At 34.0% G+C, this 23,513-nt stretch overlaps 1 protein-coding gene across 2 annotated transcripts in view; it reads right to left on the bottom strand.

Moving 5' to 3' along the window:
• Positions 1-16,143, bottom strand: part of LOC149535102 (Zinc finger C-x8-C-x5-C-x3-H type family protein) — a 134,603-nt gene extending 118,460 nt beyond the window's left edge. For both annotated transcript variants that reach the window (XM_089802989.1, XM_089802988.1), the window contains exons 1-3: positions 15,571-16,143; positions 14,476-14,610; positions 14,094-14,228 (exon numbers count right to left, since the gene is read on the bottom strand). In XM_089802989.1, the coding sequence (XP_089659115.1) occupies positions 14,094-14,228; positions 14,476-14,610; positions 15,571-15,864 (564 nt within the window). In that variant the 5' untranslated portion in view covers positions 15,865-16,143. The remainder of the gene's footprint in view (positions 1-14,093; positions 14,229-14,475; positions 14,611-15,570) is intronic.
• Positions 16,144-23,513: the final 7,370 nt, after the last annotated feature.

The raw sequence follows: 23,513 nt of genomic DNA on the forward strand, positions 1-23,513 counted from the left end.
AAATGGGTCAAATTAGTATTATAAATTGGGTTAAAGGTGACAAGAAGGAAAAAGGCGAAAGGACAGGAGAAGGAAATTGAAGGGTAGCCGTTATGAGCATAAAAGAAAGATGAGGAGTTCATTTTCAGTATGCTTGGATATTAATTTGGTTTTGAGATTTCTCTTGGAGAAATTAAGGAAGCTTCAACTTCTATTCAGGATCTGAGGACGCAAACCCTCATGTTCTTCTTGGGTGGATTGGGCATAGTCCGGATTCATTAGCTATGATGAATTCGCAATGGAGTTCACAAATGCATTTTAAGTTCAAATTTGGTTATCCAATCTGACTGTTATCACTGTTTTTACAATTCAATTCTTATTGTATTGTTGAATATTATAATGCAATAATGATTTGGGTAATTTCTATGAGCATTTATTGGTTAATATTGTTGGTCTTCATTGCATAATTTATCTATTTATATTCTGAAAATTATTGTGGTAAAATTAGGAAGAATATCCGACTGGGATATTACAAGAAACTACGAAGGACTTGAAAAAGTATTCTGGTCAAGGACCCCAATCTCAAAAGAAAGATGTTGCAAGAGAATCTTTGTTTGTTGATGTTGTTCCAGGTACTTTTTAGAGGGATAACCTTGTTGGGGATAAAGGCAGAGACCAGCTATGGTCTGAAAGGGGTGAAATTCCAGTGGATATTTATGTGTCATCTCCTATAGTGGCTTCTAACACTGGTGACAGGGAACCTATCTTCAAAGGTATCAAAATTTCCCCAATCTGGATTCTGGAAACCTCTTTGACAGTGTCAAGATAGTGGAGGTAATATGGTAGGTTCGGATTCTGACTATGGGTCCCAAGAGGATGATGGGGATAGTGATGACCTTGGTTTCTTTGAAAAGACGGGCATTATAGAAAATAGTATGATTGAACAAACCCCTCTTCTTTAACCAATCCAAAGATAGGCGAGAAGAGAAGGCATGGAGCAAGGACAACAAGAATGAAACTAGAAATTGTGGGCAATGTTGCAGACCAGACCAAACCAAACCTTTGAGACCCAGCAGCAATGAATGTCCTTCAAGGAATGTTAGGGATTGCAGTGCTCCTAACAAGATTCGCCTGATCAAGAGATGTTTTGATCAAGCAAGGTTGGATTTGGTTTTCTTGCAAGAGACTAAAATCAAGGAAGAGGATGTGGATTCCTTTAGAAAAGTCTTTAGTTTATTAGGTAGTTCCTATTTCTGTCTTTAGTTCACAGTTGTTTCTTTTAGAAACATCGTCTTTGTAAATGTATATAAGAAGTTTTCATCTCCTCTATTTAATACAACTCTAACAATACGATTTATGATCACATGGTACAGAGTAGGTCGATGGGATTTTATAAAATTGGGCGAATTTTTTAAGGAAAATTTGAGCCTTTTTTAATCTAGAAATTTTTCCACGAATTTTTTTTTTTTGAAACAAAGATTGTTGGAGGCATTTTATGAAATTTTGTGGTTTGCCTATGAAGATTTTTGCTGAAAATCACAGGCCTAGTTGAGGGTTTTAATTGCATGATTTTTGTTTTTGAAAAAAGTCTCTAATATTTTAAGGTTGCATGTCAGTTGCATGTCCTTGCACATTGCTTGCATATGCATTTTGTTACTTGCAAGTTTTGTTTTACCATGCGAAGTCTCGTGTTTTGTCGCAAAGATTTTCTGATAGATATTCATGATATTATCCCTAAAAAAATTCCTAAACGGTTTTCATAATTTTTTCCCTTAAAAAACTTCAAATGGGTTTTCATAATTTTTTCCCTTGAAAAAATTTTGACAAGTTTTCATAAATATTTCCCTTAAAAAATGTGTACAACACCAGCACAAAGGTACATCAGGACGTTGGGACATTGGGACAAGTTTTTGGGATAGGGGGACAATGGGTCTCAATTTCGAGACGGCGACGAGGGGACAACAAGGTAGGGAGGGGTTTTGTATACTATACATATAGAACTTGAAATGCCAGTTATGAAATGATGTTTTAGTATAACATACAAAATTGAAATACTTTAACATAAGAAATTGCAAACACGAACTAGAACCGTTGATCATTCAACATAGTAACATAGTACACACTCAATAGTAACATTCAAAAATCAAAATTCAAATAGGAATTCACGTACCCATGCCAACAATGGCATGTTTGTAGAATGGGTGGGGGTACTCAGGTACTCCAAGTACCCGACATGGGGACGTCTTGGGGATGGGTACTTCAAGGTTTGGAGGGGGGTGTGAGTCTTTGAGTTTCACTGAAAAGAATTCTCTTTTCGATTTATAATTTTTTCCTCCAAAATTATCTGTTGGGTTTATAATGTTTTCCTCAAAAATTATCTTTTCCTCAAAAATTCACTATTCGGATTCACTGTTTTTTCCTCAAAAACAATGCTTTCTAAAGTCTTAGATTTTGTTGTCTAGTTTTGATCGATTTTTCACCTCAAAATTTGTCTACTTTTTCTGATTTTTCCCCTAAAAAATCATGGCTTTTTGCAATCTATTTTGAGGCATCATGCTCATCTGCAAAGTTTAGAGGGTTTGTCGATTTTTCCTCAAAATTGTGCTAGTTGTTCTCAGTGTTTGTCTCTGTCTCTAGGGGAGAGAAGCTTGATTATCCTACATCAAGTTGGATGCTTTGTGATGATTTTTTATCAGATGTTTGCTTTGTTCTACAAGGGTGGTAGACTCATCTCAGTGGCAAGCTCTTGCCGCTTGTTACAAAGAAGGGGACACCTTTCTTTGTTCATTTTTGGACCGATTTCGGCTTCTTGGTCATTACATTTTGCAAATCCAAAGAGGGTCTCAGCAGCCGCAAAATGTTTTGCAAAATTTGCGACCAAAAGGCAAGCAGTTAGACAATGACCATTAAGGGAGGGTATTAGAATATTGTAATGTTTCTCTAATGGTCATATTACTTAGTCTTTAGTTTATTAGGTAGTTTTTCTTGATGTCTTTAGTTCACGATTGTTTCTTTTAGAAACATTGTCTTTGTAAATCTCAAGGTCACCGGGGAAACTTGGAGGTCTCCGGTACTAGTACTAGTACCGTTACGGCAATTTTTCAGTAATAGGAGACGGGGGTACTTGGAGACGGCAATTTTTTTTTAATAGTTTAAAAAGTCTAATACTAAATACAAAATTTGAAAATAGTAATACTGTAAAACTAAAAGACTAAAGTAAATAACAATAGTAATGTCACAATAATATAGAGTCAAATATTTCAAAACTCACATGATCACAATATTGTATCTCATCGGTCTTAATTTTTGCATTGAAAACATTAAAATGAGGGTTAAAATATATAAAATTATATAAAATTATATAATATTATATTTTATATTTATATTTTATTAGGAGACTTCGGGGAGACTTCACTTTTTGGATTGGGAGATGAGGAGACTTCAGGAGACTTCGTCACATCCTTTTTTGAGGTCTCTAGAGACGCGAAAAATCTCTGAGACGCGACTTTTAGGGGTAGACGAGTCTCCCCGTAACCATGGTAAATCTATATAAGGAGTTTTCATCTCCTCTGTGTAATGCAACTACAACAACATTGATTTACCATAACATGAAGGCTTCATTTTTTTCAAAATGCTATAGATTCTAAAAGAAAAGTTTAAAATCTAGACTAGAGAACAATTTAAGAATATCTTCACTGAGAAGTTTAATTTAGAATATGTGCTTGAGGTGTTAAATACCAAAGTTATAGCTGAGGGAATGGGGGGAGAGGAATATTGCCAAGAGAAAGATCTATCTAAGAAATATGCAAAGATCCTAGCAAGGGAAGATGCCTTTTGGAGGCAGAAACTAAAGGAGGGTGATAGAAATACAATAGTCAATGTAAGAAGATCTCATAATAGACTATTTCTTGTTATTGATAATGAAGGCAATACCCTTAAGGAGGAAGGAGCCATAAAATTGGGAGGCAATGAGATATTTCTCGAACACTTTTGTTGTGGACATTTCTACAAGACCTACAGACTTGAGTATTTTGGATGTCATTACTTACTACATTTCTAAAGCACAAAATGCTAACCTAATGAAGTTAGTGTTAGTGGAGGAAGTTAAGTGTGCTCTCTTTAACTTAGGTAGTGACAAGGCTCAAGGGCTGGATGATTTTCTTATAATCTTCTTCCAAAAGGCATGGGATATTGTTGGTTCAAAACTGTGGGAAGATGTCAAGGAGTCAAGGGCTCGTGAGTTTATTATTAAAGGTTTTAATAATACTATTTTACCCTTAATCCCAAAGAATGCAGAGAGACGATCCTTTGATAATTAAAAACCTATTGCTGTATGCAATACTATTTACAAAGTTATTGCAAAAGTAACGCCTAACGAACTCAAATCGGTTTTGACTTCTATGATTTCCACAAAACAAAGTGGTTTTGCTCCCAACCGGTCTATTTATGAAGGAGTTGTTGTTGCTCATGAGGCTATTCATTCGGTTAGGACTACAAGAACATACAGAATGATAATTGAGTTAATATTTTAAAAAAACATATGATAATGTTTACGGGGATTTTTTATGTTTAGTGTCAAGACCCCTAGGTTATCGATTCTAGTGAGGAAGTCCTCAAAGTTTTTTGAGACAACTACCTTCATATGGCAAGGTGACCAATTTCTACCTTTTGTTTATTATTTTGGCTGAAGTGCTTGGTAGACTTATAACTAAAATGAGAACCAATGGACACTGGAAAGGTATTAAGGTGGTGGATGGCATTGACCCTTCATCCCACCTGCAATTTGTGGATTACAACTATACGATGGGTGAAGCTACAGTTCAGGTGGCTAATATTATTAAATCTACAATTGACAGGTTTAGTGCTGCTTTCAACATATCACTTGGAATAAATCTGAAGTGCTTTTCTTCAATACTAATGCTCATACTCAAAGGTAAATCTACTAGATCCTTGGTACTTGTCGTGGGGTCCATCTATGTTCCCACGTCACCACAAAAGCCACCCTAGGGAGCTTTTAAGAGCGTAGGGGCAAAAGTTATCCCATCTCCAGATCTTTTGTATCTGACAAAGTTCAAAAGGTTCCCTCTACCTCTTCCTAGTAGAGTTAATGGAGGGCTCCTCGATGCGTGCCAAGCAAACTCACCATGCTTTTGATCCAAATGTGTTGCTGTTACATCCCAAATTTTGACCTAGTTTTAAAATTGCTCATAGCCATTGGATTTAACGGATTTTTATTTCATGATCATGTGAAGTAGGTAGTTATTTATATCTGTTGTATTAATTGTTAATGGAGATGGTCGTTAACCATTATTTGTTATATGATGATTAGCAGTTGCTTGATTTTGGAATTATAGTTAATAATTTAAAATTTTTTAAATGTTTATATGAAAATTATTATGCAACTGTTATTATGGTGGAAGTGTTTCATAGGTGATTGCAGGGGAAGATGAAGGGGGGAAGCATTGCTAAACAGGATCATCGGAATGGGATACTTGCTTAGTCCAGTCAATAGGATTGGCAGGTGTGATCTTAAACTTCTTTGGTAAAGACCTAATGACTTCAACACAAGATACATCTGTGGGACCTACATGAGCTATTAAATAAATAATTTAAGAAACATAAAATAATTTAATTAAAATATAAAACGTACCTCAAAGGATTTTAAATGATCTTTCACCATATTATTATAATATATATGTGTGTGTATGTACATATATATATGTGTGTGTGTACATATAGATATAAAAATGAAGTGGTACCATTATATTATTTTCTTATAATAAAATAATGCCACCTCACTAATATATTTATATGAAGATATATAAATATAAATTATAATAATATTTGAATTATAACCTTCCAACTCATTTTCCATATTTTATTCTTTTCCTTGCTTGTAACAGATTAAAAACTTGGCGTATTAAATTGATAAATATTCTTATGTTACGGAAGCCAAGGAGTCACGTCATTTTCCTTTTTATTGAAGCCATGAGAAGAAGTCGGACATCTTTTTCCAAACACCTGACTACCTTGTTCATGCTACAATTTTCGGTGATCATTTCCGCCTCCTCCGTAACACCCGATTACTTTCTTCTTGGTGTTGATATCTCTGCTAATACCAATCTATATCTTTTCAATAAATCCTTCCCACGATTTCATGCACATTCAAACAATCTACCGGAAAATGTGAGTACTCTTTTGTTGGAGCTGCAAGTAAAGGTGTAGCGAAGTAGTTGAGTGTTCAGCGAGACATTATCTTCAAATTGTCCAAGTTATGTGAAACACCCGAAACCAATATTTCCAATTTGATTTCCTTGTACAGAAGGTGCAATAACATTGAATTTCATAGTAGTAAGCTACATTATTTATCATGATAATATCTTGTTTGATATTACAGATTTGATCCTCTTTTTAATTTAGCTTTGTTCATGGCAAGTGAAAGCCAAGTAACCATAGTATGAATCCATAAATCATTATGCCAATGGAGATTAGAATTTTAAAATAATTTCTACAATCTTTAAGAATATTTTTCTCAAATCACAGATTGTGATAAGCTAGAATAAATATATATATCAATCATGAAACAGTTGAGAACCAACGGATAGAGCAGATTGCTCTAAGATTTAGCACGTAGGACTCATCAGCTGTATAGCCATGGAAAAGGTGAAGAGGTGACATGAAATCTGCAGATGAGAGAGAATAAAAGTCGGATATAATGAACTAAAAACATTTTATTAAATAGTTCATGCTCGTCCCTAATAATGTAACCTGTTGTCAAGTCGAGCGGTGGTGATCGGGTCGTTGAACCCATCAAAAATCCTTGGCCAAAGTAGTTCAAAGGCATGTTTGTCATCTAATGATCACTTGATGTCAATGGTGTCAATTATGCAGACATGTCCATTTCATAATTGTGCGGTCATTCTAAACATCAGGATGCTCTGGTGGCTGGACTAAGAATATCCCAAGTTTGATCCCAAAGTAGGGAGGGCCTTTCTAATTCAATAGATTGTGTAGGGATAAGTACCGTCCAAGGTTGAGAGGTTAAGCCTAAGTCGATGCTTCTCCTCTTACCGAAAGTGGAGGCTTGCACAACCAGCTAAAGAACCCCCCGACGATACTTGGATATTTTTTTTTCTTTCCATGATAAGCATTTACTTACTTGTATATAGAAAAGATTGTTAATCCTTAATCTAGTTATTTTCAGATGATCATAGATACAATTATTTTCAGTTAATCGTTAATCTAGTTATTTTCAGTTGATCATAGATACATATTTTTATTTAATCGTTAATCTAATTATTTTCAGTTGATCATAGTTACAGTTATTTTCAGTTAATCGTTAATCTAGTTATTTTCAGTTAAATGTTAATCTAGTTATTTCAGTTGATCATTGATATGGTTACCTCAGTTGAACATAGTTATTTCAGAAAATTGTTGATAGTTAAAACAGTTAATGTCATATGAAAAGGAATTAAGTTATCTATTCAATGAATCTTTTTATAAACTGTCTTTGTTTTTGTTATGAAAAAACGTTTGTTACAGCTACCTACCCAAGGATTGCCCAAGGCAACTTATATGCAGCAAGTGTTCTCAAAAGTGTCCACTCAAAGAATGAGAAGCCGTCCACAGACCACATCCTCAAAACTCTAGTTAGCACATGTCTCTAGCTAAAGTCAACCTCTTGAAATGGGAACACTGCCTAGTAAATACCTAGGTGTCCCACTATTTGAATGTATGTGTAGGTCAATTTTGTGGAAAGATTTAACTGATAGTTGTGTTAAAAGGCTGAAAAGATGGAAGAGCAAGTAGTTGACTTCAGCAGGAAGGATTCTAATGCTACAGTTTGTGATCTCTATAATACCGATTTATTCCATCAGTTATATTAAAATTCTCTTAATTTAAGAAATTTGGGGCAAAGAATGAGGATATTCTTTTGTCTTAAAATTCTCTTAAAAGTTTTAAAATATTTGGAGCAAAGAATGAGGAAATTATTTTGGAATGGTGTTAATGAGGACGATAAGATCCCACTAATTGCTTGGGACAAAATATGCATGCATGTCCAAAGCTGGTGGTGGTGTGGGCATCAAGAATTAGCAAGTTATAAATCTGGCCTTAGATGCTAAACTGGTTTGGGGAATCTATTCAAACCCAGAGATGTTATGGGTCACGATCCTCAAAGCTAAATATCCAGATACAAATGACCCTAGAAGGATCTCAACAATCTAGAGTCCTTGGTATATCCCAATTTTTGCTAAATTTTTAAACTACTCATATAGCCGTTATGATTTTACGTGTGAAGTCAGATGACAGTTAAAATTGGTTATGATCATGTGAAATACTAAGATGGTTAATCATTAGAATTTCATGTGAAGATGACATGATAGTTATCAGTTAAGATGTTGTTAGATTGCTATTTTGAAATATTGGAAAGTTGGTTATTCTTTCATGAAAAGTGAAATGGTTGTTAGTCGTTGTGATTTACGATTAAAAGCTTATTAAAATAATTTTGAATATTTTGAAGAATATGATATTATTGTGGAGGGTTTTCTTCTTGCAAGAGTACGTCGAAGGGAGGAAGCATTGCCAAGAAAGGAATTCAGCAAGAGACACCACTTCGTCTAGGAGTCGACATGTATGAAACCTAACCCCCAAGGCTAAGGGGGAAAATGGCTAGGCAATCAAGAATATGTTAAGGACTACCATGAGCTACCTTGTCAATAATTGAACACTTAATTGAAAACACTAAGCATTTAATTAAAATGTAATACCTTTTGATATGTGACGATCTCATAACTTGATGTATGTTGTCATGCCTTAGTACATTAGTGTCATATCATTTAAGTGTATATATATGCCTTAGTCATTAGTGTCATATCATTTACCTATATATATATATATATATATATATATGTATGTATGTATGTATGTATGTATGTATGTATGTATGTATGTATTAGACATAAATATGTGTCCACATTATATATGATGTATATGTTAAATACGTTGTTAATATACCACGTAAACATACACGTGTGTAGATACGTACACAAGTATAGATAGGTGGAAGATGACACTAGTGTACTAAGTAATAATTCTTGGCAATATTTATTTTTTCTCTTTGCGCTGCCACATTTCTATATTGCCCTCATCGGCCTTTCTTATTTATTTTTGGATGGCCATATAATCAATATTAATATTATTGCTTGAGCCGATGGCCAAAGAATCTTGTAACTCATGCCACCTTTGTATCTTGCTCGTAAAAGAGCTAAGAAGGCTACGTTTCACGTGATGGCTCTTGATTGTATATATCTTCTCTTCTTTGAAAATTGAGACATAATTAATTCCTCATTTCTGATCTCTATTCTGCTCTCGATATTTACTTCCTGCAATTGATGCACCACATCGGCGTTGCATTGGAGCTCTATATCAATACATAATTAATCATTGCTATTCGAAGCCTCATGGAAAAGGCATTTTGTGCATCAACCAAAGCTATGCATTTGTGCAAATCCAACTGATATCAAGACATGTTGTTATCTCTGCATATGAATCAATTATATTTTGTAATTACATTGTAATGCATGACTGAAGCATTAAATATTGTCCTATGCTATTTACTGATTGTAAATGAAACAATGATCTGTTATGAATGGCATGATTGAGCCGAAATGCAATATGTATATTTTTCTGAAAGTATTACTGAAATATAAGCCAGAACGGAGCAGACTTATACAGGAGTATTTTTCTATATGCTTCCTGTGATGAGGATTCTGTATCCTGGAGAATTATATTTGAAAAGAGCGTACTTCTACACCATTGTGTTTTTGGCAAGTCAAATGGTTGATTTCTAAACAAATTTAATGGAACTGTCATTGTGTTACCAATGCCAGATTGGGTGGATATACAAGCTATTATATGTATATATGTTTAAACATTTTCAAATTTCTTTTCTTATGTGCCAATGCCAGAAAGGTAAAAAAGTTGGCCATACATATTAAGATATGATTTCATATTTCTCTTTAATAAGCCAAGGCCAGATAGGTAGATTATTGGTTGTGATTATCATTACTCTTACATCCACCCGATGAATCATCTAGGAAGACTAGTATGGTCGAGATGAAGAGTGTGAATAAAGGATACCCCTGCATGATAAAAGAAGGAATCATCAGTAACCCAAACAAGAAAGTAATATCAATAAAAGAACACGTGTCATCTCATGATAGTCCTTAATTTAGTTTTGTTGTCAAGTCAAGCGGTGGGTGATCGAGTACACAGCGCCCTCAAAAATCCTTGGCCAAGGTAGGTTAGTGGCATGCTTGCTGCTGTGATCACTAGAGGTCAAAGTGCTAGTGATTAGAAGATAGGTTGATGGAAGATGTCCACGCCTCGTCAGTTGACTAGCTAAAACTCTAACACCAGGATGCTCAGTGGCTAGATAGTGGTACCCCAAGCCTGATTCCCAAAGTAGGGAGGGTCTTTCTCAGTAGAGATTGTGTGAGGATACTTAAGAGTCCGTGGTTGGGTTGTTAAGCCCAATGGCAATGTTTCTCCTCTCCTCCAATAGTCAAGGCTTGTACAACTCAAAGTCAACATCTTTTGCAATCATCTATAAATCGGGTACTTTATTTCATTTTAAATGTCTTGCAATTTCTAGTTAAGAATTTTTGTTAGATGAAATGGTTATTTCTGTGTGCATAGACTAAAGCAGTTTGATTAGTTAATCATTTACTTGCTATGTCAAAAGGAAAATCGCTAACTGCATAGTTAGTTATAACTGCCTTTCATGTTACATTGAAATGAATGCTATTTGAAGTATTTCCAATTGATTATTTGTTATGATAATTTAGCATGTTAGAATCCTCCAAAGGGATCTGCTATGTGAAATTGTATTCTTGGTCGTAGGGAGATAAGCACCGATCACTTGAACTTGCAAGTCGGAAATGGTCAGATGACATCCTTTTGGAATGACTCGTGGAATAGGTTCCCTGCTCTCAAAGAAAATGGTGAGTATCATGATCTTAAGAATTTGCTCACTTGAAGGTGGGGAGATAAAATTTGTGATTATATGGAGTTAAAGAGAAGAACTTTTGGCCAGCAATTGGGATGAGGAAGCTTGGAAAATATGGGATTATCGGATCAGCAACTTGCCTTAATGCAGAATGTTTTTCAAAGCAAAGATTTTTTTATGTCATGAAAGGAGGACAGGTTAATCTAGTGTGCTGCAAAAAGTGGGCAGTATCCATTAAAATTGGGTTATCGATTGATGGCTAGTGATATCAATCTGATAAACTGGCCAACGAAGTTATGTTGGGAAGAAATTGTCTACCAAAAGCTGGCTCCTTTCCATGGCTAGCGATTCAAGGAAAAATTCTAGCAGGGAATAGGAGAAAGAAATACGGCTTTATAGGACCTACTAAATGTGTGTTATGTGGGGAGGTTGTGAAGGATGTGGATCATTTGTTACTATAATGCAGTTTTGCCAATGACTGCTGGGAGATGGTGAGGTCCAAGCTAGGATGGATAGGGCCATTGCAAAATAATACATTGAAGGAAGTTTTTGTTAGCTGGCCTATAGAGCAAGGAAAGATAGTTTGATCTAAAGTTCGGCATATTAGCCCCTCAATTATAAAATGGGAGATTTGGAAGGAGTGCAAGCAAAGGATTTTTCAAGATAAGGAGGAATCCCTAAAAAGGATTAAAAACAGAATTTAACTTCCAATTGAAGATGTGATGTGTGCTACTATTGGACACCTCAACCCGAGTATTCCCTATATATAATGGATAAAGTAAATCAGTCAGGATGGCCAGGTATTACAATTATGTTTGCGAATAAGCCAATCTCTAAGGGCCCACAAGACGGAAATAAGAAATTGGTTAAAAGGAAGCTCCCTGATTATGGATGGACAAAACTTAATTTCCATGGGACTGCCAAGGGCAATCCAGGTCCATCTGGTGTTGGGGTCATTGTGAGAGATTGGCTTGGAAACAGGATAGCTGTTGCTGCACAAAAACTCAAAGATGGAACAAATAATATAGCAGAAGCAAAAGCTGCATTACTGGCTCTTAAGTTGGACAAAAAATTAAATGTGCAGAAAATTCACATAAAAGGTGATTCCCAAATAATTGTGCAGGCCATGCAGAAAGGTGAAACCCAAGCCTGACATCTACAAGGGATAATCAATGCTATAGTGGAGGAGCTCAATTGCTTCAGGGTATTCAAAATTAGTCATGTGCAGAGAATGGGTATTATGGAAGCTGAAGTTTTATTAAAATGGGCTTTATCCTTCGAAAAAGAGAATGAAGTAAAGATAGAGAACTTTTGTTCTCTAAAATTTGATTGGTAATGTGGTTATTCCTTTCTGAAGAACGGTCTGTTGATGACCGTTGGGACTGTCTGTCCTTAATTAATTAAATTTTCTCAGCCCTTTCAAATTGAGAATGATGTCAGATGAAGTGTACCTTAAAATGATTAGGGTGGAGTAAGATAGCCTTTATTTATTTTTCGTTTCTAAGAAAGCCAAGCATATGAAAGGATGGCTCACTATGCAATGATGATCGGCAGAATAAGGATGTGATCATGGACGTGTGTATTTATTACGGGCATTACGCCAAAAAAGTTGGTTACACAATCCAGTCTTATGGTTAATCTGGATTCTGGACATTATGTAAACCAGTGAATTATCTGTGTGAAAATGGGTGTGTCAAAAGCTTTATCGCCTTTTTACAACTTATCATGATTGATGTAAGCTGAACATTTAATATGGCCTTTATTTCAATTGGGAAAGATAGATTTGGCCTTCAAAAGCAAGGCATATGCGGAGGATTTGGGTGCATAGGAAGTGTTTCTGAGAAGTTTTGGTGTAGGTAAGTTGCAAAAAGGTATAGAAATGGAGGCCACATTTTCTCTGGACACCGATAAACAGCAAAAAGGCTTCAGATGCCCGGTCAGTAAGGAAAGAGTGACTGAATTGTCAAAAATCAGGGATGAAGTTGTTGTTGATACGGCTCTTGAGGTTATGGGTAGTCAGTTTCATGAAAAGAAATGAAAATGGCGGGTGAATTTATATGTAATTTTGATGTTTATCGCGTGGGGTCTAAAGATTGGTAAAGACAGTATAATGGTGAAGAGGGTTGTAAAATGTTTGCAAAGATACTATATGCCACTAGGGCTAGACTCTATTTTGGAATGGGCTATCCCTAGAATAGGCTCAGAGATTTCAGTTTGCTTTGAGAGTGAAGAGGAGGGACAAGTCTTTGGTTCAGTGCCCTTTGTGTATTGGTGGGCTAAGGTAGATAAGGGAGCTTATGAGGCAGAAATTGCCAGAGCTTGGAAAAGGTTTAAGCAAGCAATAATGGAATATGAAATGGCCACAATGCAAGCGGAAAGGGATTTTACTGTTCCAGTTCCTCGGAGAAGGCGAACAAGGGGTGGCAAGAAGCACCACTGTGATCTTTAGACTGAGTGTATTGGGGTTTTCAGAAAATTTTGAGATTTTGCTAAGAAATGGTAAAATTCGTAGGGGCTTTTTGAAGAAACAAAGCGCTGGAAGCCAATGTGGAACCCTTGTGTGTTGCACATTACTAATGCTGATGGGATGAAGGGGATGAAAGATTTTTGTGCAGGTCTTGCAGAAGAGACGAATTGGTTTGGCATGTCTGAAGCGGATGGCCTCGAAGGAACAGTTCAAGGATGATAGTAATGCAGCTCGAACAGGGACAAGATCTTTTTGGCTGGCGAGCACGTGAAAAGATGCAGGGGCATTTTGAAACTCTTTTATGTAAATGAATGCATTTAAAATGTTATAGAGACTTATATGTTTATATTTAGATATAGGACGTGCTAGGTAGATGTTAGTGCTCTAAGCTCCTTTAGAGAAAGCAGGGTAAAGATGGTGCAAATGTATCTGACTAAGTCTTTCATAAGCTGATGTTAAATCTGATGTAAAACTCCTTTTGAAAAAAACTCAGGAACCAGCATGGAATGCAATGGGTGGTGATAACTTGGGGTTAATTGCTGGTTTTTTGAGTTTAATGCTAAAATGTATAGAATGAACCATAACACAGAAAATTAGCAAAAGTCATTCTTCTAAGATATGCAGCAAAAGTGGAGTTACCTGTTCAGTTCCAAAATTTGGTGTTTGTTGTTCAACCGCATCAAATACCTTGAAACCTGGAGTTTCTAGTTTGTTGTAAGCGTCAAAGGCATCACGTTGAGGTGGAAGTGGGTTGGATATTGGACGATTGGAATCCTGCATTTAATAACATAATGAGTTTAATGTCTTTCCATTCCTAAATTACAAAGACAATTAGCATCAAGCAAATAATACCATGATCACTGCTGGTTGAATTTGAGGGAAAAAAATAGCATCAGTATTTTCACCATATTAGATATCTAAAGTATATTTGACCTTTATGTCTAACTAAACATAGAATTCATGCCAAACGGCTCAAATTCATAAGAGTTGGTCAATCACATATGTCTGCTACTGTACTCACGTCTAATTTTCCCTTTGGTACCCTGATCTTTTTCTTTTGCACAATGATCTCATTTCCTTGCCAAATAATTTCCGCCGGTCCATCCTCAACATATTCCCAATTTTCTTCTTCTTCCTTCTTAGCTGCCTCTTCAGCCTGTGAATGTGAAATGGAGAATTCCTTAAGTTACATATGAACGAAAAACAATGCTTCTTTACATAATGTTGAGACTCAACAAGTATATGCCACAAGCCGAGTAAGTCTGGGTGGATTCTTGCTCAGTCTAGCCAAATCTGCTAAAACATAAAGATGAAAACAGAAAAAGAATACATTATAACAAAACATTAAAAACAATTCTTATATCTTATATTTTTTACAAACACCAAGTCTTATTGAAGAAATTTATTTTCCCAAGTCCAAGCCCAAGTCTTGGCTCTATAAACTGCCTTGCCCCTCCTGAAAATTAATAGGTATACCTTATAGGTAAGGCATAAAGCATTTTCTATTATTGCAAAAAATTATAAATGCAGTTCAACAATGCTGCAAAAAATGTGAATCCTTCATTTTAATTTCCTTGTAAATTAGATATAGGAAAGGAGCAAACCTAAGCAAACTTCTCTACCCTTAGGTGACTATAACCAAACCCTTCTACTCGCAAATGAGCAGGCAAAGCCCATTATTGCTAAGTGGGAAAAAGTGAAGATGGGCGTAAGAAAGCCCCTCAACCACTTATGTCTTGGCAAGGACTAGGATTAAGCAAAATCCTCAAGGAACAGTAAAGGGGAAAGTGATCATAATGAAACCCCAAACCAACAATAGAGATATAAGCGACTGAAGTCAAATCTTCTAAGCATTGCTTGAAAGACAAAAAATCTAGATTTACCGAGTTCTTAAAAGATGGGGCTAGTGGAATAGGCTAGCTCAAGTGATTAAACATTAGAGCTTCCAAAGCGGAGTCTCCACTCAAAAAAGCATTGAAATTGAGTTATAGTGATGGGAATGACCTAAGTTTGAGGCTTAGTGAATCTAACATGACACTCGTGCCGGTAAAACCCATAGGCGAGGCTGGATTTTCAATTGGGATATATATTGAAAAGGAATTATGTATATAACTACCAGTCGTGTCTGGATTTCCTCCTGACGTTTCAACTGGGCTTCCTGATGAGTTAGAATCCAAATTCTCTCGTGCTCCTCAAAATCCTTCCTGGCTTTTTCCACAGCCTCGGCCTCGGCCTGCTCCTGTAATTCAATCCTCCGCTGCTCCTCTGGATCATTCAGCCGCGTTCTCTCCTTCTCTGCGCCCTCTTTCCTCGCAGCCTTCCTTTTGAGCTTCTTCATGTTTTTCCTCTTCTCTTTGCGGGGCAACTGATCCCATTTCGAAACAACGGTTACCGGATGCTCCGTTTCCATTGAAGATTTGATATCGAAATCACCAGGTCTCACGCTATACTCAACACGCTACCATAGATGCATATAATTGAAATAGACGCCATTCTTGAGCTCTCCCGCCTGCTCACTCTTCGTTTCTGTCTGTGAATTCTTCGCTTTGATGGCAAACGAACTATAGCAGAATTGGAGGGACCGAGATTTTGGCCAGGGAGGGGAGAGGCCCGGTAGTGGTGAGCGCTAACTTCGTCAACATTAGCCGCTACATGAGATGTCGTAAGACCTTCGTGTTTTTTTTAATGTAAAATGGGCATTCCTACAACTAAGGTTTGAAGGTGTGACTCATCACTGTTAAAATAGTGCACCTAGTAAAATGTGTCTAAAAAATGACTTCTTAAATATTCGACCAAAAGATAATCTAAAAATTTTGGTTAATTGAATTTAAAATTATCATTTGTGATTAATAAAATATTGTATAACTATATGAAAAGTAACATCTATGCAACTTAAATGGATCAACTAGTTATTATTAATCATAAATATTTGTTATATATAACACAAAAGGACAAATACTTCCACATAAAAAGATTATTTGTTGTTATAAAAATAACACATTATTATATAAAATACAACTTATATCCAACACATATGGACCATTAGTTGGACACTCGTTTTTTTTTGACAATCTCACAAATTTTAAGAGAAAATACAAAGCATTTATTGGTATTCACCTTTTATATTTGTGATGATACATATTATTGATATGGTGTACTTTATGCATATACATTGCTACCTCAATAGTGGTACACATAAGAATAGTATGTGTACACTAAGATATCAATGTTTATTTAAGTGACTATATTATGTTTTGAATGACATACATATATTAGATAGCTATGATATTTTGTTTGAGACAAAAAGTTATTTATTTCACTCATTAATGAACTCATTTATTTATTTTTTCTATAACATTTATAAGTTTTCATGTGTTCAAGAATTGATGTATTTTTTATCAATATTTAGATTTTTTTATATTTACAAATAGATCAATTAATTACAATATATAGTAAAAATATGTTGGAAGATTGGAATCTATGTTCACCATAGGGTGATCCATTATTGGACCGCGCTCCACTATTGGGTCCTCTCCTCTATGCATATAATTAATGTTGATAAGCATTCTATTAGGGAGTGGAATGGTGTGAGCGTGTTAATGTTAATTTTTTTTTTTAAATTAAATTTGACAACCATCTACATGTCAAAAGTTTAAATTTTATTATTAATAGAATATACTTTTAAAAATAATTTAATAAATATGACATAAAATATGTGTTTAAATTATAATATTTGGAGATATAAATCAACTTTTTTAAAAAATATATATATATATATATTAAATTAGTAAAAAATTAAATAAATAGAGATAAAAGAAATATAAATAATTTTAGATGTAGTGATTTTTTTTTTAATTGTAAAACGGTCAAAGCCTAGATTAATTATTGTTATTAATTGTAATTAATTATTTTTATATGTTAAGTGAATTCAAACCCAAGACCTCCCACATGAGAGGCTCACAAATTACTGTTGTGTTGTAGGCTCTTGCCTAGATGTAGTGAATTAATTATAATTATTTTGTAGTGGATATTTATCGACATTTCTGTAGATAGATTTATTTAAGATATCTATACTAAATTAATGTTGATAGGCATTCTACAATGGCAGAATGGGGATGGTGTGAATGTGTTAATGTTAACTTTTATTCTTTTAGGTTAAATTTGACAATCATCTTAATGTCAAAAGTTTAAATCTTATTATAAATATAATATACTTTTAAAAATAATCTAATAAATACTACATAAAATATTCGTTTAAATTATAATATTTGGAGATATAAATCATTCATTTTTTAAGAAATTGAAATTAAAAGTTTAAGTTAGTAAAAAATAAATAAATTAAGATAAAGGAAATATAAATTATTTTAGATGTAGTAAATTAGATTATAATTATTTTGTAGTGGATATCTATCGGCATTTCTTTAGATAAATTTATTTAAGATATCTATACTAGTAATAATAATAATAATAATAATAAGAAAGGCAAGAGCCTACAACACAATGGTAACTTGTGAGCCTCTCATGTGGGAGGTCTTGGGTTCAATTCACTTAACACATAAAATAAATAATTACAACAAATAATAATGAATCTAGGCTTTGGTCATTTACCGATCAAAAATAATAATAATAAGTTAGGATTTAGAGCTTACATTGGAACAAGGATTCAAAGTTGAAAGCTAAATGTTATTTGTGATTAAAAATTAGTGTTACTTTTGGACACAAAGTATGTGTTAGATCAATAAATGTGATAATGTGACATTAATTAATTATAATATTTTATTAAAATTAGACGTCAATGTAGCATTTATAAATTGCCCATCACTAATCTATAAAATGCAAGGTCGTCAAAGTTAAATGTAATTTGTTGTTAGTTTTAGATGTAATGCACATTATAAAGTAACAAATGGTAGAGCATGACATTAATAATATATTGTATTTCAATAAGATTAGATATCAATGAATCATGTAGAAAATCATATTAAAATACAATCTTAATATTGTCTCAATGGTACGTTATAACAAGAGCTAGTGAATATAGAGTAGCACATTACAATGTATTGTTGACATAGTGAGTCAATTTGGATCTAATATAATGGATGTCAAATATGAAAGTCCACTTATTGATTGATTGACATGTATAGCTCATACAACCAGCATAACTTGTAACTTGATGTAACGTGTAAAAGTTTTCATAATGACATATACCTATGAATTTTGTTTTCATATTTTTGTGTACCTACAAATTCAATATCATGGAGGTTAGTGAATAGAAATTGTGTTAGAAGAGATATTAAATGGAAAATTATGAATCAAAAAATAATGTGTAATTTGTTATGTTCACCTTTTAGTGGGAGTCATGTTTCAATCTTCATTTGTAGTGGACCGGGTGATGGCATTATTGTGTTTGAGGATAAATCAATCTTTGATGGAGAAATCACAAAGGATAAAGATAAACCTTGATTATTCATGGGTATAGTCTTCAAATGTTATATATTTTAAGTCTAGTACAAGTTGTTAAACAATGGACTTATCAATTGAGCATTGTTTGTTTGTTCAAGGTTATGATCAGAGTCTTGAGGTGAAGTCAGTAGACATATGTGACTTCTTGATTGCATCTATTGAAGTGAGTTGTTTGGTCTTCTAGCATTCCATCATTTTCAAATTTAAATTTGCACTAGGAAAGAAATGCATGAAATGGATTTGAAAATGTCATCAACCTACAACATATGTTTTGATATCAATATAGTTGGTCTTAGCATTAATTACCAATTGGAGTGTTAAATTATCTAGATTTGATTACTTCAAGTGTTGATTGCAATAACGCATATAACATTTTCATTTTTCTTATGTCTTTGAATGTGCATATGAATGTAGCAATGCATGCACGAAGTGTATTTTCTATGTCATTCCCTCGTACAATATTCATGAATAGTATTACAAGAATCTCACCCCTTTTTAGTCGCTCTTCTATTTCCATGGATTATTCTTGAAATATTTAATGAATTTGGATCTAGTCATTAAAAAAGGGGTGGTTTTTTGTTGGTCAAAAATAAAATGTATAATTACATGTGAAGTACATGAGGAGTCATTGTTGAAGAACATTGTTATGTGTACTTTATCTACATTAGCCTCTATGTCTTTTATGTAAACTATATATTGGGAGCCCATTTGTCTTCCTAATATTAATATTGTACCTATTGTACTAATGTCATATATACTTGTGCTCATGAGTAGTTGTTTGATTATGGTGCTTGATATGAATTTGTATTACTAACAAAGTCTTGGTATAGCTTCAATTCTACTTGAATCTTTTAATGTTAAGATGCAGTCACATTCTCCATGGTCATAGTATTTTTAGGTGTAATTTGAAATCTTGGTATTGAAATGGTTGTTCCTGGGACTATTTATCTTTATATTGTTGAATAAGATTCCCTGTGACATTTAAATTTATTATTAATCCTACTCTTGAATCTATAAAATATGTGTGTAGCACTTCATGTATTTTTTTTACCCTATCCAATGTTGTTGTGTATACAACGAGGACATCTCCTTTATAAGAGTTGTCTTCTTTTCTTGCATTTAAGTTCTCAATAGATATGGAGGGGGGCCTGCCTAGATTTGACTTGCATAAAATATGATAGTATTGTTTTAATATTTTAATATGTGGATAATTTAGATTAAAAGAAAAAAAGTATATTTTATGTCTTGATAGTTCTTTCTCTATTGATTGCTAACATATAAGGATTAGTAACATTAAATATAAGAAAATTTCATTACCTTTTTGCTCTTTCGTCTTACTTCATTTGTGTTCCTTTTCTAGTTCTTTTGCTTCCTTCCATTGTTTTGTCGTACAAAAATTGTAGAGTGTTGTAGTATGTATAATTAAATTATAGTTATTGTCTTGGATGGGAAAAAATAGTATTTGTAAAATTTATTTGTATCATCATAGATGTCAAGGTTATTAAATTTGTCTGTGTTGATATAAGTGTTAGTAGTCTAGAATGAAGTTAGTCTTCTGTGTGGGATGGAACTTTATCATATAACAAGGTGATTAGTCGATTGTGCCTCTTCTTTTAAATACAACACTTATTTGTAGTTGATTTGGTCTAGATGTGATCAACTTATGGGTTCTATACATTTATTGTTTTGTCTATGATGAAATTCATGTTGTGCTCTTGCATATGTTTTTCAAGAATGTATTTCCTTCTATTTTTTGTTGACATGTCAATATTGAAATCACCTAAAATGTCTAAAGTGCTCTTTGAATTCACATATGTGGTTACTCCTTGAATAATGGTACAATATTCTTGAATGGGAGCATAAAGTTTTGCATTAACATTACATACATTTAGCTTTTTGCTTTTAGTGAAATTTATTATTGTGATAATTCAATATTTGTTAAGTAGGAGATAATTTCCACAAGAAGTCAAATTGTGATATTGCTATCAAGATTTAACTATGGGATTTTTGAGTCAAACTCGTTGACCCATGTTTCATGAGTAGTGATTCAACATGAATCCATCTCTCATGAGAATGAATGGAACACTTATCACTCATTGGATCTAGGAGATGCTCACAGAGGTGAAGCACTGGGACTTCCCGGGAGGTCACCCATCCCAATATTACTCTAGCTTGAGTGCGCTTAACTACGGAGTTTCCTCCATGGTTAAACCCAAAGCTTGCAACCCCATTTACAAAACCTTCACCAAGTGTTGTGCCTTATGAACCATTTATTAGAAAGCCCCTTAAACTCATCAATTGATAAGTAGGAGATAATTTCCACAGCAAGTCAAATTGTGATATTGCTATCAGGATTTAATTGTGTGATGATATTGCTATTAGGATCTCCTACTTATCAATTAACGAGCTTAAGGGACTTTCTAATGAATGGTTCATAAGACACAACACTTGGTGAAGGTTTTGCAAATGGGGTTGCAAGCTTTGGGTTTAACCATGGACGAAACTCCGAAGTTAAGTGCGCTCAAGCTGGAGTAGTACTGGGATGGGTGACCTCTTAGGAAGTCTCAATGCTTCACCCCTGTGAGCATCACCTAGATCCAATGAGTGCTAAGTGTTCCATTCATTCTCATGAGAGATTGATTCATGTTGAATCACTACTCATGAAACATGGGTCAACAAGTTTGACTCTAAAATCACATAGTTAAATCCTGATAGCAATATCACAATCAATATTTGTTGTTTTATTTTTTATATAACTAGATATTTTTTGGTCAAAATTTTTATGTCATGTATGTTGTGAGCATTGAAGTTGTTGAAATGTTGAGATAGAACATGTTTTCCAAGGGAAGGGGTGAACATGTACCTCTTGCAAGCACACGATGTTAGATAATATTATGTCATAATCATTAATAATATCATTTATGTAAACCTTCAAGTTGTGTGTGTTTAGTCTACGTAATAGCATTGTTGGTTTGGTATGAGAACAAGTACTAGTAGTCTCAAATTTCCATTTCACATTTTATTCAAGGCATATTTTTTCTTTGATTTTAATGGTTTTAATCATTAGAGGTTTTAGCAAAAATAGTGATTCTATTGATTTTGTTCTTGAGGGTGTCATGCATGATAATCTATTTTGTCTTATGTCTATGGGATCAAAAGTTATAGCCTGAATTATGAGTCATTAGGACCGATTAATGGTTCTTGCACTTACTATTTGAATGGTAACTTATTTTCTAATAATAAGTTTTATGTTTGTCAACACTTTTTCAATAGGTCGACTGGTGTAAAGTATGGGTACCGAATAATTCTCCAAAAGAATTGTATAGGATTGTACTAGTTTTTTGCAGTGTAGCTATCCAATTGTTGTATTGCTAAATTTCATTCACATTGCATCAAATTCATTGTGTTTTTTATATGATTTAAATGTTCAGTCTAATCCATTCTCTAGACTTTCTTTCATGGTGTAGTTGCATGGATACATTTCTACAAAAATATTTGGTGTTAAGTGTATTTGAGTGGGGGAGAAATTATGTGGGTGTCAAGTTGTATTGAGTTGTAAATTTTGTCATGTGCATTAGTTTAATTCAAGACTATCATTTCACTAGAAACTATTGATAGTATTTTATTGTTGTGAGCGAGAGAAGTTTCACTAGAAACTATTGATAGTATTTTATTGTTGTGAGCAAGAGAAGTTTCACTAGAAACTATTGATAGTATTTTATTATTGTGAGCAAGAGAAATTTCACTAGAAACCATTGATGGTATTTTATTATTGTGAGTGAGAGAAGTTTCACTAGAAACAATGGTTTTCTTAAGCATTGTTCATTGAGGTAGTGTATTTCTTTATTTTTTTGTACACCAATGCATATTTCGTTAAGAACAAAAATTAATTTCTTTTTAATTTGTCTAGTTTTGCATATCAATGAATTATAGGAATGGGGTGATGCTGGAACAGGCCCTAGCAATGGCTAGATTCAATCAAGAGTGGAGGTTTTAGGGGTCAATTACTACAGCCACATTTTGGGAGAAAATAAATACCACAAGATTGGATAGCACCACATGACATTGGTAGAATGGAGGACATGCACAGAAGAATTGATGACCCTATACAAGATGAAGCCTAAAACCCTTCAATACAAAATCTCAACTTCAAATGACATTATTTAGGGGTGTGTAGTTTAATGGTCATCTTGAAGGACATATTGAAAATGATAATGAAGGGGTCAAAAGAAGGATGTGTATAATAAAGCCAAGTGGCGAGAGAAGTTAGGGTTGGACAAAGGTTTCAGTTTTAAGTAGACTGAACATAAATTTTAGCGACCATAAAATACCCTTTTTGAGAGGTCTAATCCTCCAACAGTAAGTGATTTGCAAACCACCGAGGCTTCTTTTGTATTGATAGATAATCACTAGTGGGTTGTTTTAGTTTCTTGTTTGGAAGAGAAGGCTTTCTTTATGAAATGGATGGGGCCTTGGCCTTCAATTAATAAAATCCAAAGATGGGTTGGTACCCATTGGAGTAGGAATCAGGAACTTAAAATTTATATAATGGGTTATTGTATTTTTATGCCTTGAGAAGGAGGATAAGTCTTGGATTAT

The sequence above is a fragment of the Cupressus sempervirens genome, chromosome 10, assembly GCF_028749045.1.
Source record: "Cupressus sempervirens isolate cs-2001-9-10 chromosome 10, ASM2874904v1, whole genome shotgun sequence".
NCBI lineage: Eukaryota > Viridiplantae > Streptophyta > Pinopsida > Cupressales > Cupressaceae > Cupressus > Cupressus sempervirens.